Source organism: Oncorhynchus tshawytscha, unplaced genomic scaffold, assembly GCF_018296145.1.
Source record: "Oncorhynchus tshawytscha isolate Ot180627B unplaced genomic scaffold, Otsh_v2.0 Un_scaffold_3920_pilon_pilon, whole genome shotgun sequence".
NCBI classification, from domain to species: Eukaryota; Metazoa; Chordata; class Actinopteri; order Salmoniformes; family Salmonidae; genus Oncorhynchus; species Oncorhynchus tshawytscha.
The window spans coordinates 367,755-386,294 of NW_024609812.1; the positions used below are offsets into that span (position 1 = coordinate 367,755).

Here is an 18,540-nt window from a genome sequence, read left to right on the forward strand (position 1 = left end):
TGGTTTTCCACATTTTTACCAGTACTACTTCAGTTAGCCTTGTTGCAAACAGGATGCATGTTATGGAATATTTGTATTCTGTACAGGCTTCCTCCTTTTCACTCTGTCATTTAGGTTAGTATTGTGGAGTAACTACAATGTTGTTGATCCATCCTCAGTTTTCTCCTATCACAGCCATTACACTCTGTAACTGTTTTAAAGTCACCATTGGCCTCATGGTGAAATCCCTGTGTGGTTTCCTTCCTTTCTGACAACTGAGTTAGGAAGGACGCCTGTATCTATGTAGTAACTGGGTGTATTGACACACCATCCAAAGTTTAATTATTAACTTCACCATGTACCATGTAGGTCAAATGTAATATGTCAAATGTATGTAAATGTAACCAAAAAGCTGTAAAAACAACAACACAAATTATTTTTGTCATCCAAAGATGGGGGTTGATGGATGGGTTGATTTAAAAAATAATAATAATACAAAGTCTCCATGCTCAAAGGGATATTCAATGTCTGTTTATTTCATACCAATCTACCAATTGGTGCCATTCTTTGCGAGGTATTGGAAAACCTCCCTGGTCTTTGTGGTTAAATCTGTTTGAAATTGTGTTTTAATGGGTCCATGCAACTTATTATGTGACTGATTAAGCACATTTTTACTCATGAACTGATTTAGGCTTGCCATAACAAAGGGGTTGAATACTTATTTTTTATTGATTTGTAAAAATGTCGACAAACATAATTCCACTTTGATTTATGGGGTATTGTGTGTCGGCCAATGACAAAACAAATGTAAATGTAATCCTGTAACAACAGAATGTGGAAAAAGACTAGGGGTGTGAATACTTTCTGAAGGCGCTGTATATGTCACTGAGCACACTCTTTTATCGAAAGCGCCTTACAGTTTGTGACACGTGTTAATTGAACTCATTGCTTTAGCACCATGCTCTTACCAAGTGAGTCACACGGAACCTTAGTGAATTAACAGCAGCAGAGGTCAACCCTTCTATAAAGCATGCTTGATTACATATTTCCTGAATTAAGCATTTTGATACAATCACCTCAAAACCAAAGATGGACTAGGATGTATCCAGCATAATGGGCATAATGGGCAGCAACCATATGGGCACACAGTGTGGATGAGCCTGCCTGCTGAGATGAACACTGTCCTTGCCTATACATTCACCCAAGTCACGACTCGGTTCGGACGCTACAGACGTTTTAGTGAGAAGACTGATTTTTGGGATGTCTCCTGGTCTGATACACAGCGCTGTAGCTCTGCGGTTGAAAGTGGCGAAAAAATGACATCTTTACCTTAAACTGACGGATTATGTTAATTATATACTCTTAAGGATAGGAGATAAGCTCAAGGAACTTTAATTGAAAGCTCATGAAGTGGACCTGTTGTTTACCTCATGGAATATTCCAAGACATCTTTTAGTTCCCTCTATCCTTCCTCATGCCTACTCTGATCTGTGCAACGCCCCTACCCTATAGCCTGTAAAAACAAGATAACGTCCTAAAAAGTTATTTTTAATACAAGTATTTATTTGTCTTGATTGGCAGATATTTTTTAATCAAGAGAATCAAGGTCCAAAGGTAAACATCTGAAAATATTGTTCGGAAGGTTGTGCACCGCGCAATGGAAAGCATGGCGCGCATGGAGCTGTCCATGGTACTGAATGCCATAGCATCAACAAGTAGTGAGCTTTTCATTTTCTAGGCTACTCACGAGCGCTATGTTGAAACTATTGGAAAAACATGACATTGGCTGACACAATATGGTTATAACGTTTGAAACTGCAAATAGCTTTGTATGATAAATCGGATGTGTTACAAAAGTATCAGAAGGGATGACGAAATGGATCATTGCAAGGGGGTATCAACGCATCAGAGTCAGTGTGTGATCTTTGAGAGAGAGGAGACCAAAAATGTCAATCCTATGACGTTAGTTCTGGCGCACGAATGAATTCCGAACGAATGGACGTGCGAGCCAAATTCGTGATCAGAAGACGCGGAAAGAACAAGGCGAGAACGAGGTTGGGAGATCAGCGAAGCCCGAATTTTAAAACGCTGGGATTGTCAATATTTTATAGCCTATTCAATTGTTATCTAGAGTGTTTTTCTTTGTTTGTACTGGTCACACGTGACTTTCTGGCGGAAACTGTCTTCTAGAATTACAGTGCACGGAACTTGGTAAGTTATTTTGTTGATCTGGCACATTTCCGTGTGCTCAAATCATGAATATAGTTACATATTTCAATTCCATTCACTTAATGTATTCATCTTATCATTTTTAAATCATAAAGTGTTGCTTTATATCCTTTACAATAGGGAAGACAATAACGCATAAAACGGATCTACTCGTTTGGACTATTGTCTTTACGCAATGGTGAACATGGACAGGGTTATATTTGTCAGATATCTGGGAACTTTTAAAGTTTAGTGACCAATAAACGAACGGTTCTCTCTCTCTCTCTCGCTTTCTCCGACCGCTTAGGACATCATGATGCCGTTCCTAAGAACCCTGGTTGTGCTGGCTGTCCTCTGCGCGCCAACCTCCAGCCTCTGTCTCAGACTGTACCAGAGCGACTACAACCTCCTCTGTGACGATGACATACTAGCTGAGGTCCAGACGAACGACGTTCCCAGTGACACGTTCCCAGTGTCGGAAAGCTTGCGCTCCCTCTTCAAGTCCGGAGACACTCTCTCCTCCGCAGAGTCGCGGGAGAAAAGGACGTCGACTTACCCCGCCAACTACAGGTTTCTCAGTCAGACGCAGCTAAGGAGTAAGATGTTCCAGAACAGCATTAATAATGATCGGCTACGCAAGTTTACCCTGTCTCTAGATGTGCCCACCAACATCATGAACATTCTCTTTGACATCCAAAAGTCCAAGAACCTGCGCGCAAAAGCGGCCGACAACGCGCGTCTGATGGCGCAGATTGGACGAAGGAAGAGACAGTAGACTATCTCTCCGACGGTTGAAGCCGCTACCCTGATTATCCATTACATATTAGATTTTCACTCTGACAAATACGTTTTGCTGGAAGTTTTATTTTTCCTCAAATCAAACTTTCAGATGCAGTATTTGTGAGATGTTTTTTTTCTGTGGGTATGATCTAGCAAATTTAAATACGAAACATAGGGATTATTGAGATTTACTTTTCTGAAGTACAATTGGATTGTTTACTGTACAGGCCTATTCCATTTTAGAATCCCTGAAATTGAATGAAAATCAAAATACAATTCGAGATCATTTTGAACTAGTCTACACACTGAATGATTTATTTTCTGTTCAGAATATACATTTCAATTCATTAAAATGAAAGTACTTTCAAGATAAGGTTAGGCCCTTTAAAGATATACAACTTCTAGTCTTCCACTGGACCAGGAAATGTGGTGTAATGAGAGGGGTCTTTGAAATTAGATAAGGCAAATGAGGAAATATGTCAATTGCATATGCATAAAATCAGTGGGTAAAGTGTAATTAGCCTGTCAATGGAAATGGTTTGCATTTCTTCTCATTCGTGCCCGCGTTTTATAGGAAAAGCAAGGCATGCATATGCTTGAAATACAGGACAGTACGGTACAATACAAATTATGTGAACAAATTGCTTTCATTGAAATTCGCACGCATGTTGCGGCATATTTAGTGTAAAGAGAAGCGAGTTAGCCTATATACCTTTGTGAATAGACGCTAGAATGTGAAATGATTATGAGTTATTTCAAGGAAAATGCATGGTAGCCTCAATGTTTGATCATCAAATGTCTGTTATTTTTATACACAAAGGGATTATTTTTCCTCAAATAAAAGCAGATGAATTAAACGTTGTCTTCAATAACGGCCATTTTCACATTTAGAAGGTGTTGTAATTTAGGTGTTAGGCATAATCAAGTCAGTCAGTCAGTCAGCCAATGGAAAACAACAGCTTTGTCTATATGAACTAAATATATTATCGTCCCTATATATGCTATAGCTTTCAGGTGCGTTAAACACAGGTGTGTTAAAAAAACACACACACAAACACACACACACACACACACACACACACACACACACACACACACACACACACACACACACACACACACACACACACACACACACACACACAATTGGGAGTCATCAGTGACCATTACGTTTCCTCCTCTCTAAATATTTTAGAGGCATTTAAAGATGTTATTTATTATTACACTGTATTATATTAAAAATTGCATTTATTATGACAACAAGTGAGCCTATATGCAAACTTGAATGTGTGAACCAGCTTCAGGTTAGGATTTAGGCAGCTCCAGCTTCAGGTTAGTTTGGCAGCTCTGCAGAGTGGTCACTAGCTGGCACAGCCACACAGTCGAAAGATCTGATTTTATACCTAAACCCAGTGGCGACCCGTCATTCAGGGCTGGTGGGACAGAGCCCCACTTGTTTTGAGCCCCACATTTTTTGCCAAAAAATTGGCTTTGCCTGTATTGCATGTTATTTTGTGTCAGATATCAGTTTTCAAACAATGTAAAAAAAAAAAATATGTTTATCATTGAGTTAATAAAGCTGCATACAAACATGGTCTCTTTTTTGTTTTCTTGAGTAAGGCAGCTCCAAAATGCAGGTGTTTCAGGCGATCTCAGCTTTCTGTGGTTGTAGGGCAAGCCAGCAGAAAATACGGACTGTTGCGTCATGATTGGCTCAGTGTTCTGTCACTCATGGGGACATCCTGGTAACTTTGAGAAAACACACTTTATATCAGAGTTGTCTCAAAATGGCTATGCATATTCATGACATGAGGCTAGTAGCATAGCATCTCTCTCAATTGAATACAGCAGGGTGAAGTCAACAACCCTCGTCGAATATTCAAAATAAGATTACAATAATGACATGCATTAATCCACCAATCCAAACAAAGGATAGGCGGAAGCTAGACAGCCCGCTGTGCCTCTTTGTGGACAATGACTCCCATTGTTGGGGCAGAGAGACATGTATCTTGTCAGTATATCCATAATCTTTGCTACAATTAAATTACATTTCATTTGATTGCTGTTGCGATGGCACACTGGTATTTCACCCAATAGATATCCGTTTATTGTGGGTCTGTAATCTGAGGGAAATATGTGTCTCTAATATGGTCAGACATTTGGCAGGAGGTTAGGAAGTGGAGCTCAGTTTCCACCTCATTTTGTGGGCAGTGTGCCCATAGCCTATGGCGTCCTCTCGCAATAGCAAGGCTATGTTCACTGAGCCTGTACATAGTCTAAGCTTTCCTTAATTTTGGGTCAGTCACAGTGGTCAGGTATTGGTGTTTTACATTGTACACGGAGGATGCTTTTGTGAATTCTTGGTTGGTGAGCGGACCTCAGACCTCACAACCACAAAGGGCAATAACTGATTCAAGTATTTTTTGGGAGGGTGTAGAGGCCCTTCTTGCCTTGTCTCTCAGATTGTTCACAGCTTTGTGGAAGTTACCTTGTGGTGCTGATGTTTAGGATGAGTTATGTATAGTTTTTTGCGTGCTCTACGGCAATAGTGTCTAGATGGTATTTGTGGTCCTTGCAACTGGACCTTTTTTGGAACACCATTATTTTTGTCTTACTGAGATTTACTATCAGGGCCCAGATCTGACATAATCTGTGCAGAAGATCTAGGTGTTGCTGTAGGCCCTCCTTGGTTGGGAACAGAAGCATCAGATTGTCAGCAAACAGAAGACATTTGACTTCAGATTCTAGTAGGGTGAGTCTGGGTGCTGCAGACTGTTCTAGTGCCCTCGCCAATTCGTTGATGTATATGTTGAAAAGGGTGGGGCTTAAGGTGCATCCCTGTTTCACCCCACGACCCTGTGGAAAGACGTGTGTGTTGTTTGCCAATTTTAACTGCACACTTGTTGTTTGTGAACATGGATTTTATAATGTCGTGTGTTTTTCCCCCAACACCACTTTCGATCAATTTATATAGCAGACCCTGAGTCAAAAGCATGAGAAGACTTTGCCTTTGTTTCGGATTTGTTTGTTTGTAAATTAGGGTGTGCAGGGTGAATACATGGTCTGTCGTACGGTAATTTGGTGAAAGCCCATTTGACATTTTCTCACTACATTGTTATCACTGAAGAAATGTATGAGTTTGCTGTTAATGATAATGCAGAGGATTCTCCCAAGGTTGCTGTTGACGCATATCCCACGGTAGTTATTGGGGTCAACTTTGTCTCCACTTTTGTGGATTGGGGTGATCAGTCCTTGGTCTCAGGCTGTTGGTGGTAGGTGCAGACATTTCAGCTGCCCTGGCGCCAGATAGGCAAACTGTTGCCATTTCATGTGTCCGAAGGTACAAACTCCCACCACTTCCCCGTGGGCCTGGAGAAGAAATCAAGTGCACTATGCTACCGCTGGCCAATCAGATTGCTCAGATGACCGAGTCTGTAGTAAGGTAGCAGGCATAAAAGAAAGCTATGGCAAAATTGATACTGTGAGATTTCAAAACGTTTAAAACCATGACTAGAGAGAAACTGCCAACGAATACAGCAAAGAGCTGCTGTGTTTATGAGTGAGTTCATGTTTAAGTTCTTACTCAGCACTGTCAACACTTTGTATTCAACACTTTTATAACCCATAAAATGTGCATTCTTCCTATTTCTCAACGCTACAACAATCAGCACAGCAGTAATGAATGAGTAGGGATGTGTATTGATAGGCTGGCGTTGTTATTATTACCGGCTTGGGTCTTTTTTTATATTGAGGAATATTTCACTTTCTCTATTCATATGAGTAACAACATTAATTTGTGCATGAGACAGAAATAATGCAGTGCGACTCGAGTTTCGCCATCAGCTGGAAGACGGTGTCCCTTTTTGGTCAGTGTCAGTGGAAAAAAGGGAGAGCGGAGGGATGTTGAGAGACGGACCCTCAGTCTGCTGCTCTGTCCCTCAGATGCAGGCACCATCGGCTCAGTAAAATAAAAAGCAAATTATTTAAATGTATGCTCACTCAGCTGTGCCTCACAAGTAATACAACAATGGATCTATTACCGGTGTGATCATATAGCCTACCTCAAATTTTGAAATATAATTTTCCCGAAAAACAATGCATTGGCTGGTCAATTCAAGCAAAGCCAGTATGCGGTGATAATGTATTGGGCCTATAGCTTACTGCACAAACCTCATTGCTACAGTACTGTTTTTAATTGGTTAATGTTGCATAGGCTTACATTTTTTAAGTCATGTTCATAAACAAATCAGAGCGGTAGATCTCGGCATGCATTTTGACTCAGAAAGTTATCTTGAAAAGGTTGGTGACCACTGATCTACGCGCAGCTTCCCCTGCTACAAATCATTATATTTGACGTCATTTCCGTCGACATGGACACAGACAGGAAGGTTGCATTTGGCGACGTGGAAGTGACTAGTCGTCTGTTGTGAGGCTGTACACCAACCACACTGATCCACAAACATTCCGTAACAATGATAAAGAAATTTGACAAGAAGGACGAAGAGTCTGGTAAGATAAATTAAGTGTAAAGAAGTCAATATAGCTGCTTGGAAATAGGTAACGTTTTTTTGCCAACTAGTTACCACTGACGTTAGCTAGCTAGTAGCTAGCATTCCAGCTAGGTAACGTTAACTACACTAAGTTGGTATTCATTTAGTGGATTTTTTTTTGTCAAATAGACGTGTCGGTCTTTGTTGACCACACTAGCTACATGTCTCTATTTGTTGAGCAGATATGTCAATTGCTTGGTAGCTAGCTTAAAGCGTATTTATCTGTCAAATTAGCTTGCAAACTTGCTAAACTAACGTTAGTTGGTTAGAAGACTACGTTAACTGTGCCTAGTAAAAAATGCACTTATTCTTCTTTGGCTGTGCCGTGTAAAATATGATAAGAGATTAAATGTTTAGTTAGCTACATGTGTCTATCGATGTACCGTATACTGGTAGTTAGCTCGCTAATTTTGTTAATTTAAAAACTGCCAATGTCGTCTTGCTCGCTCAAGCTTGTTGACCATAATTAGACGAGGTTTAAGCTACCACCTAAGTTATCTATTTACGAAATCCACATTCAACACGATATAGTAATGACGCATAGTAAGCGAACTACCTAGTTAGTCTTTATAGTTCCAATATAATCACATTTTGTCTTAATGTGGCTGTTTTTTCTTCACTGCAACAATTAGGAAGTGGCTCTAACCCTTTCCAGCATCTTGAAAAGAGTGCAGTGTTGCAAGAGGCTCGCATCTTCAACGAGACTCCGATCAATCCCAGAAGATGTCTCCACATCCTCACCAAGATCATTTACCTACTCAACCAGGTGAGAAACAAACCCATAACATGCAAACCAATTATATGCACGTATACCCTTTGATATTAACAGAAGATGCTTTTATGTTCTGTCTAGGGGGAGCACTTTGGAACTATGGAGGCGACCGAGGCCTTCTTCGCAATGACCAGGCTCTTCCAGTCCAATGATGTGAGAATAAGTTATTGCTTTGGGTTTAGTTATATTATTGCTGATCATACAAGTAAACAACATTATTGACAGAACATACCGCAACATATACAGTACACGATGACATAAACTCACAAACTAACCACAAACAGTTCCAACTAGTGCCATTAAATTAGTATTCAATGAGTAGTGTTGTAATTGACCTATTGTAGAGATGTGGCGCATAGTGTTTTTGTATAGCATTATCTGCTTTTTGAAAATGTCTCTGTATTCCTCCAGCAAACCCTGAGAAGGATGTGCTACCTGACCATCAAGGAGATGGCCAACATCTCTGAGGATGTCATCATTGTCACCAGCAGCCTGACCAAGGACATGACTGGCAAGGAGGATGTGTACAGAGGACCTGCCATCAGAGCTCTCTGCAGGATCACGGATGTAAGTCTCTCTCGGTCTCTCTCCCTCTGTCTTTGTCTCTCCCTCTCTATTTCTCTCCCTGCTTTTTATTAGGCTGTGTTATCTTTTTGTTTCCATTCTGATAGCTGAACAGTATTTTATTTTTTACATCCAGCTTGCATTGTGTTATTGGACTAAACCTATGCTTTTTGGTCAATAAACTCAAGCCCTACTTTGTCACTGTCCTACAGACCACCATGCTGCAGGCCATTGAGAGATACATGAAACAGGCCATCGTTGACAAAGTGCCCAGTGTGTCCAGCTCTGCCCTGGTCTCATCTCTGGTAAGAAATTAGCCACACGGTGCCTGGATGTCTCAAGGTGACTGTGCCATTTGTAAGTACTCCCATTGCTTTGTGGGTAATGTATTTTGTGGTTTCTGTGTGTCTGTAGCACATGGTTAAGATGAGCTACGACGTGGTGAAGCGCTGGGTGAACGAGGCACAGGAGGCAGCTTCCAGTGACAACATCATGGTGCAGGTGGGTTACACACATTCTGTTGATAACATGTTCATTAGGCACCAAGCTGAAGAAATAACCTATGTTTTACTGTTATCTTCACTCATTTAATATGAAATACACTGAAAAGGGTTTTGGTATGTTGTTCCCTAATGAACACAACCCGGGTAAGTTGAAAGAGAATCACTTCCACTGTGACCTCTCTGTGATTTCCCCCCAGTACCACGCCCTGGGCCTGCTGTACCACCTGAGGAAGAATGACCGACTGGCCGTATCCAAGATGCTCAACAAGTTCACCAAGTCTGGCCTCAAGTCCCCCTTTGCCTACTGCATGCTCATCCGCATCGCCAGCAAGCTGTTGGAGGAGACCGAGGCAGGGTAGGTAGAACCATGGAAGATAGAGGTCGACCGATTATGATTTTTCAACATCGATACCGATTTATTGGAGGACCAAAAAAAGCCTATACCGATTAATCGGACAGAAAAAATAAATATATTTATTTTATTTGTAATAATGACAATTACAACAATACTGAATGAACACTTTTAACTTAATATAATGCATCAATAAAATCAATTTAGCCTCAAATAAATAATGAAACATGGTCAATTTGGTTTAAATAATGCAAGAAAGTAAAAGTGCAATATGTGCCATGTAAAAAAGCTAACATTTCAGTTCCTTGCTCAGAATATGAGAACATATGAAAGCTGGTGGTTCCTTTTAACATGGGTCTTCAATATTCCCAGGTAAGAAGTTTTAGGTTGTAGTTATTATAGGAAATATAGGACTATTTCTCTCTATACGATTTGTATATATACCTTTGACTATTGGATGTTCTTATAGGCACTTTAGTACTGCCAGTGTAACGGTATAGCTTCCGTCCTTCTCCTCGCTCCTACCTGGGCTCAAACCAGGAACACATCGACAACAGCCACCCTCAAAGCAGCGTTACCCATGCAGAGCAAGGGGAACAACTACTCCAAGTCTCAGAGCGAGTGATGTTTGAAACGCTATTAGTGCGCACCCCGTTAACTAGCTCGCCATTTCACATTGGTTACACCAGCCTAACCTCGGTAGTTGATAAGCTTGAAGTCATAAACAACTCAATGCTTGAAGCACAGCGAAGAGCTGCTGGCAAAATGCACGAAAGTGCTGTTTAAATGAATGCTTACAAGCCTGCTGGTGCCTACCATCACTCAGACTGCTCTATCAAATCATAGACTTAATTATAATAGACAGAAATACGAGCCTTAGGTCATTAATATGGTCGAATCCGGAAACTATAATTTCGAAAACAAAACGTTTATTCTTTCAGTGAAATACGGAACTGTTCCGTATTTTATCTAACGGATGGCCTCCCTAAGTCTAAATATTGCTGTTACATTGTACGACCTTCAATGTTATGTCATAATTATGTACAATTCTGGCTAATTAGTTTGCAATGAGCCAGGGGCCCAAACTGTTGCATATACCCTGACTGCTTGCACAGAATGCAAGAGAAATGACACAATTTCCCTAGTTATAAGAAATTCATGTTAGCAGGCAACATTAACTAAATGTGCAGGTTTAAAAATCTATAGTTGTGTGTTTATTTTGAAGAAAGGTGGTGCAACGACAGTGCTTTTTTCACAAATGCGCTTGTCACCCGTTTGTTGAAGTAGGCTGTGATTCAATGAGAAATTAACAGGCACTGCATCGATTATATGCAACGCAGGACATGCTAGATAAACTAGTAATATTATCAACCATGTGTAGTTAACTAGTGATTATGTTAAGATTTCTTGTTTTTTTATAAGACAAGTTTAATGCTAGCTAGGAACTTACCTTGGCTTCTTGCGGGCCTCGTGTAGTGCAGTGGAGTGCAACTAGTAACCGGAAGGTTGCAAAAACGAATCCCGAGCTGACATGGTACAAATCTGTCGTTCTGCCCCTGAACAAGGCAGTTAACCCACTGTTCCTAGGCCGTCATTGAAAATAAGAATGTGTTCTTAACTGACTTGCCAAGTTAAATAAAGGTGTAAAAAATAATAATCACGCAGACGTAGGCAGGGTAGATGGCACCGTGGAAGCACTGTCACGCAGACGTAGGCAGGGTAGATGGCACCGTGGAAGCACTGTCACGCAGACGTAGGCAGGGTAGATGGCACCGTGGAAGCACTGTCACGCAGACGTAGGCAGGGTAGATGGCACCGTGGAAGCACTGTCAGGCAGGGTAGATGGCACCGTGGAAGCACTGTCACGCAGACGTAGGCAGGGTAGATGGCACCGTGGAAGCACTGTCACGCAGACGTAGGCAGGATAGATGGCACCGTGGAAGCACTGTCACGCAGACGTAGGCAGGATAGATGGCACCGTGGAAGCACTGTCACGCAGACGTAGGCAGGATAGATGGCACCGTGGAAGCACTGTCACGCAGACGTAGGCAGGGTAGATGGCACCGCGGAAGCACTGTCACGCAGACGTAGGCAGGGTAGATGGCACCGCGGAAGCACTGTCACGCAGACGTAGGCAGGGTAGATGGCACCGCGGAAGCACTGTCACGCAGACGTAGGCAGGGTAGGTGGCACCGCGGAAGCACTGTCACGCAGACGTAGGCAGGGTAGGTGGCACCGCGGAAGCACTGTCACGCAGACGTAGGCAGGGTAGGTGGCACCGCGGAAGCACTGTCACGCAGACGTAGGCAGGGGGTGGCAGGTGGCACCGCAGGGTAGGTGGCACTGTCACGCAGACGTAGGCAGGGTAGGTGGCACCGTGGAAGCACTGTCACGCAGACGTAGGCAGGGTAGGTGGCACCGTGGAAGCACTGTCACGCAGACGTAGGCAGGGTAGGTGGCACCGTGGAAGCACTGTCACGCAGACGTAGGCAGGGTAGGTGGCACCGTGGAAGCACTGTCACGCAGACGTAGGCAGGGTAGGTGGCACCGTGGAAGCACTGTCACGCAGACGTAGGCAGGGTAGGTGGCACCGTGGAAGCACTGTCACGCAGACGTAGGCAGGGTAGGTGGCACCGTGGAAGCACTGTCACGCAGACGTAGGCAGGGTAGGTGGCACCGTGGAAGCACTGTCACGCAGACGTAGGCAGGGTAGGTGGCACCGTGGAAGCACTGTCACGCAGACGTAGGCAGGGTAGGTGGCACCGTGGAAGCACTGTCACGCAGACGTAGGCAGGGTAGGTGGCACCGTGGAAGCACTGTCACGCAGACGTAGGCAGGGTAGGTGGCACCGTGGAAGCACTGTCACGCAGACGTAGGCAGGGTAGGTGGCACCGTGGAAGCACTGTCACGCAGACGTAGGCAGGGTAGGTGGCACCGTGGAAGCACTGTCACGCAGACGTAGGCAGGGTAGATGGCACCGTGGAAGCACTGTCACGCAGACGTAGGCAGGGTAGATGGCACCGTGGAAGCACTGTCACGCAGACGTAGGCAGGGTAGATAAGCACTGTCACGCAGACGTAGGCAGGGTAGATAAACACTGTCATGGACTGTTTACTTGAATGGGTTTTCTAGTCTGTCTACAGTGGGTTGGTGTCTAGTATTCCCTTTCATTGATATGTATAGTTTTTATTCATCACCAGGGGGAAGTGATCTGTATAGTGAAATCATGCATTTTTAAAATTTATTTTATTTAACTAGGAAAGTCAGTTAAGAACAAATTCTTATTTTCAATGACTGCCTACCAAAAGGCAAAAGGCCTCCTGCAGGGACGGGGGCCTGGGATTAAAACAAATAAAATAAATACAATATAAATATAGGACAAAACACTCATCACACATCACGACAAGAGACAACACTACATAAAGAGAGACCTAAGACAACTTAGAGAGGCAACAACACAGCATGGTACAGATGCAACACAACATAACAACATGGTAGCAACACAACATGGTAGCAGCACAAAACATGGTGCAAACATTATTGGGCTCAGACAACAGCCCAAAGGGCAAGAAGGTAGAGACAACAATACATCACACAAAGCAGCCACAACTGTCAGTCATCACATGGCAGCGGAGGACACAGAATGCACACTGTCAAATGTAACTTTATAAACATATTGGTATATTTTTGTCTTGTGTGTGTGGCATTGTATTACAAATGGTTGGCTATTTTCTGTTTGCAGACATGACAGTCCCCTGTTTGACTTCATTGAGAGCTGTCTGAGGAACAAGCATGAGATGGTGGTGTACGAGGCAGCCTCGGCCATAGTCCACATGCCCAACTGTACTGCCAGAGAGCTGGCCCCCGCTGTCTCTGGTGAGTCTCTGTAATTACAGCCAGTTTGGTAAATACACCTTACTTTCTGGTGTCCACATGTAGGTACCTACCTGTAGAAATAGAAATTAGAGGTTGTAGTATCCTATCAACCTAGTACCTCTGGTTTTACCACTTGACTGTCAATGTGTTTCTCTCTAGTCCTGCAGCTGTTCTGCAGCTCTCCCAAAGCAGCCCTGAGATATGCAGCTGTCAGGACCCTCAACAAGGTGGGTCTCCACTTCTCCATGCTCTTCATTACTCTGAGTTACCTGTGTTTTACATAGAGTATACTGTATTTACATCCGCATTCCCCCGTTTGTCCACCAGGTGGCGATGAAGCACCCGTCGGCGGTGACTGCGTGCAACCTGGACCTGGAGAACCTGATCACGGACTCGAACCGCAGCATCGCCACGCTGGCCATCACCACGCTGCTGAAGACAGGCAGCGAGAGCAGTGTGGACCGCCTCATGAAACAGATCTCCTCCTTCGTCTCTGAGATCTCTGACGAGTTCAAGGTGAGGAGGAGGATGTGTTTTAATGTGTACTTTCTCCTCAATGATATGCTCTTGTTTTTCCCCTCTACAATACTCTAGTTGAATCATTTAGGAATTGAAATAGTTGGATAATCAATTAGAATACACTCAATATGTAACCTCCCCCAAAAAAGTATATAGTTATACTATAGCCTATAGCATCATTCTGCATTTCTTAAAAAAACCACAACTACTTTAATCTATTTCCAAATGGGGGTATTATTTCACCAAAGTGAAGTTCTATCCTCTGACTGCTGAGTGTGTTTCAGGTGGTGGTTGTGCAGGCCATCAGTGCCCTGTGTCAGAAGTATCCCAGAAAGCACAGCGTCATGATGAACTTCCTGTCCAACATGCTCCGAGACGACGTGAGTGGAACACCCTGACTGAGCAGCCTAATGTCTTTTTTCACTGATGTGTAGGACAAGAGAACCTATTGAAGCACATTTATGTCCTTCTCACTGACATGAAACCATCTGGACTACAGACAAACAGCTTTTTTGCCAACTCTGGCACATTTACATTGATATGACCACTCAGTTTTCTGATTTAATGTACAACTGTCCCTGAAACACATCTTTAAATGATGCCTCTCCTCTCAGGGTGGCTTTGAGTACAAGCGGGCCATCGTGGACTGCATCATCAGCATCATCGAGGAGAACCCAGAGAGCAAGGAGACGGGGCTGGCCCACCTCTGTGAGTTCATTGAGGACTGTGAGCACACGGTGCTGGCCACCAAGATCCTTCACCTGCTGGGCAAGGAGGGTCCGCGCACGCCCTCGCCATCCAAGTACATCCGCTTCATCTTCAACCGCGTGGTGCTGGAGAGCGAGGCCGTCAGAGCCGGTGAGAAACGGGGGTGTGTGTGTGTGTGAACCCCTGCTGGCCCGGAGTTGTCAATAGCATGTGTGTTTGCGAGACAGAGTTGTGTGTGTCTGGGTGCAACATAATGGTAGTTCTGATAAGTCTGTTGGGATTGGCTCCATTAACTGGTGACATCACCAACCATGAAAGGCTCAATTCACTAATATGAAGACAAATGGTATTTGCATCTGGCTTTTCAACAAAAACTCACTGTTACTCATGAAGGTTTAAACTAATGTGAGTTACTACGTTGTTGTTTGTACACATTGTGTAATAACTAAGCTCCTTTCTCGTCCCTGTAGCTGCGGTCAGTGCTCTGGCTAAGTTTGGAGCCCAGAATGATGACCTTCTCCCCAGTGTGTTAGTCCTGATGCAGAGGTAGAGACAGCCTTTCACTGGCTCCCTGTCATAACGATCCATTCCCTGTGTGGTTACCACTCTGAAGTGTGTTGACGTATGGTGTGTTTCTAGGTGTATGATGGACAGTGATGACGAGGTGAGGGACAGAGCCACCTTCTACATGAATGTGCTGCAGCAGAAGCAGAAGGCTCTCAACGCTGCCTACATATTCAACGGTGAGAACACACTGCGCTCCTAGTCTGAACTTCAGAGCACTAGTGTGTGTGGACATATCTGGTCCAATTCAGGAAGTAAGGTTGTGTTCTTTGACTGGTCACTCAAACTCTCTCAGTGAATTGACACGTGCAGAGAATTAGTTTTTCTCCATCGAACCTCAAAATGAATAAATGTATTTCCTTTATTGACCCGTCTGTGTCTCCTCCCATCAGGTCTGTCGGTGTCTGTCCCGGGTCTGGAGAAGTCCCTCCACCAGTACACCCTGGAGCCCACAGAGAAGCCCTTCGATATGAAGTCGGTTCCCCTGGCCAACACACCCATCACAGAGCAGAAGACCGAATTCGCTCCTGTGGCCACTAGCAAGCTTCCAGAGAAACCAGGCCCGACACGCCAAGACATCTACCAGGGTACAGTCACCTTACTTGAAACTATCATGGCAAGACATGGCGTTATCACAAGGAAACAAAACATTTGGTCTGAATTTATGGAGTAAAAGGACCAGCACACAGTATTTTACATGGAAACACGTTCTTAATGAACCATAGAATTCAGTCTTCTAAGCGTTATTAGCCAAAACCAAGTATCATAGCAGCAGTAGTTAAGATACTAGTATTGTGGCATCAACAACTTCAGAGCAGCAAGGGTGGATTTGTAGCTGGGCCTCTCCTCTAATCTCCTCTGTCAACAGAACAACTGGCAGCCATTCCAGAATTCCAGGGCCTGGGTTCTCTCTTCAAGACGTCGGAGGCGGTGCAGCTGACCGAGGCGGAGACTGAGTATGTGGTGCGCTGCGTCAAGCACACCTTCGCCAGACACATGGTGTTTCAGTTCGACTGCACCAACACGCTCAATGACCAGCTCCTGCAGAAGGTAGGGCTACACTGGTGATTGGTGCGCTTTAGGAAGTTCACGTCTCCTAGAATGCACAGCGATTGTCAATGTGTGAAGGTCTAGTTGGGTGCAAAATGGCTGCAGTGGCATCACCCCAAATCCCTCCTTATACTGTAGATATCTTTGAGCAGTTTGAAAAGCATAATCGTATTCAATTATTTTTCTAAAGCTTTATTGTCCATTCAATTGACAGACAGAAGTGTCTTTGGTGCCTCACATTTAAAATCTACAACACTGACATTAAGACACAGGACTAAATGTATAGAAATGTATTAAATGGAAGTCCACTGGGTTGTTGTCCTTCAGGTTATGGTTCAGATGGAGCCGTCAGAGGCCTACGAGGTTCTCCACTACGTCCCTGCTGCTAACCTGCCCTACAGCCAGCCTGGCTCCTGCTACAGCCTGGTCAGACTGCCTGAAGATGACCCCACCGCAGGTTACTTTTATTAAACCTCTGTGTGACTGTGTGTGAGAGAGAGAAATGAGCCATTTTCATGAGGGCAACTCTCTGAAGTGCTTAGTGTGACGTCAGTGTTGTAACTCTGTTAAAACCCTTCTCAGAACTAAAGAATCTGAATGGGGATCATGTAGCACCTAACGTGGTTTTCCATTGAGAGAGAAAAGCACTTATCTGCTGGCCTTCTTCAAACACTAAGGACGTATTTACATCACGTAGCGTAGTCATATCGCTGTGCAATATCTGCACTGTCTATGTCATATTAAATGTGTTCTCTGCCCTCCAGTGTCCTGTACGTTCAGCTGTACTCTGAAGTACCTGGTGAAAGACTGCGACCCCAACACAGGAGAGCCTGATGACGACGGTTACGATGACGAATATGTGGTATGAGCTCAATATAAAACCTATTTTTAAAATCTTAACTCATTTACCCCAAAATAATTATATCTTGTTTACCATCATTTGCCTAAATTCTCTCTTCTCCCCTTTTTCTACCTTCTCTCCTCTACTCCCCCCGTGTGTATGTCAGCTGGAAGACTTGGAGGTGACCGTAGCAGACCACATCCAGAAGGTGTTGAAGCCTAACTTTGCCGCAGCCTGGGACGAGGTGGGAGACGACTTTGAGAAGGAGGAGACGTTCGCCCTGGCCTCTGTCAGAACGTTAGACGGTAATTATTTCAATGGGGATCTTTGGATTTATCACCCCAACATTGAAACACAGTGTACATTCTGTGAGCTGTTCCCCGTTGTTTCTGTAGAGGCTGTTGGTAACATCATCAGTTTCCTGGGCATGCAGCCCTGCGAGCGTTCAGACAAGGTCCCAGAAAACAAGAACTCACACATCCTCTTCCTTGCCGGTGGGTGTTTCATTTATTTATTCTATCTTGATTTGAATTCATTATTGTTTTGCTTAGTGAATTGTAGGCTCATTCTGTACCCTTTATCACCGGAAATATGTTAAGTTCAGTTTCTAACCTTGACACGGCATCTTGTTCAACTTCCTGTCACTAGTGTGATGGAAGCAAGCCCCCCATGGTATGAATGACAGTTTCTGTGTCCCTCCCCTTCCTCCAGGTGTATTCCGGGGGGGTCATGACGTGTTGGTTCGCTCGCGCCTGGCCCTGGCCGACGGTGTCACTATGCAGGTGACGGTCCGCAGCTCGGATGAGACTGTTGTTGACATTATCCTAGCCTCCGTGGGCTAGAGGGTGCCAGAGGGGCCTGTTCACCAACAGGCCGTATGAATACAATGGCATATTCTGATTGTTTTGTCCATTTTTTTCCCCCTTTCACAATATTCTCTTTGCTATGTCCTCCACTGCTTTGTCGTTGGAATGTGTCTTGTGTTTTTGGGTAGTCTGAGATGGATACATTATGGTGAGTGTGTGTGTGTGTACTACTGGCACCCTTCAACTCATCTCTGTAGACTGGCCCCAGATCTGTTTGTGCTGTATAACCAACTCCAATGGTCATTCGTAGGTGTTTGTAAGGCAGCACAAACAGATCTGGGACCAGGCTAGTGTCATTAATGGCCCACGTTTTATCAAATCTATTAAATGTTGACCATGGAAATACTGAATTATTGTTATAAGCTTTATGGAAAACTCCTTTTTATTTCTAGAAATATCAAAATGATT

At 43.8% G+C, this 18,540-nt stretch overlaps 2 protein-coding genes across 2 annotated transcripts; both read left to right on the forward strand.

Annotated features, from left to right (window-relative positions):
- Window positions 1–1,235: 1,235 nt before the first annotated feature.
- On the forward strand, window positions 1,236–3,819 carry ucn3l (urocortin 3, like). Its single transcript, XM_024416953.2, has 2 exons — window positions 1,236–2,190; window positions 2,495–3,819. The coding sequence occupies exon 2, from the start codon at window positions 2,501–2,503 to the stop codon at window positions 2,960–2,962; it is 462 nt and encodes a 153-aa protein (XP_024272721.1). The 5' UTR covers window positions 1,236–2,190; window positions 2,495–2,500; the 3' UTR covers window positions 2,963–3,819.
- Window positions 3,820–7,324: 3,505 nt separating this feature from the next.
- Window positions 7,325–18,482, forward strand: copg2 (COPI coat complex subunit gamma 2). Its single transcript, XM_042318643.1, has 21 exons — window positions 7,325–7,476; window positions 8,150–8,283; window positions 8,371–8,442; window positions 8,701–8,856; window positions 9,066–9,158; window positions 9,268–9,354; window positions 9,554–9,711; window positions 13,451–13,584; window positions 13,744–13,811; window positions 13,912–14,100; window positions 14,388–14,483; window positions 14,718–14,961; window positions 15,282–15,357; window positions 15,451–15,554; window positions 15,768–15,962; window positions 16,244–16,425; window positions 16,753–16,882; window positions 17,190–17,287; window positions 17,433–17,571; window positions 17,662–17,760; window positions 17,978–18,482. The coding sequence occupies exons 1-21, from the start codon at window positions 7,440–7,442 to the stop codon at window positions 18,106–18,108; spliced, it is 2,622 nt and encodes an 873-aa protein (XP_042174577.1). The 5' UTR covers window positions 7,325–7,439; the 3' UTR covers window positions 18,109–18,482.
- Window positions 18,483–18,540: the final 58 nt, after the last annotated feature.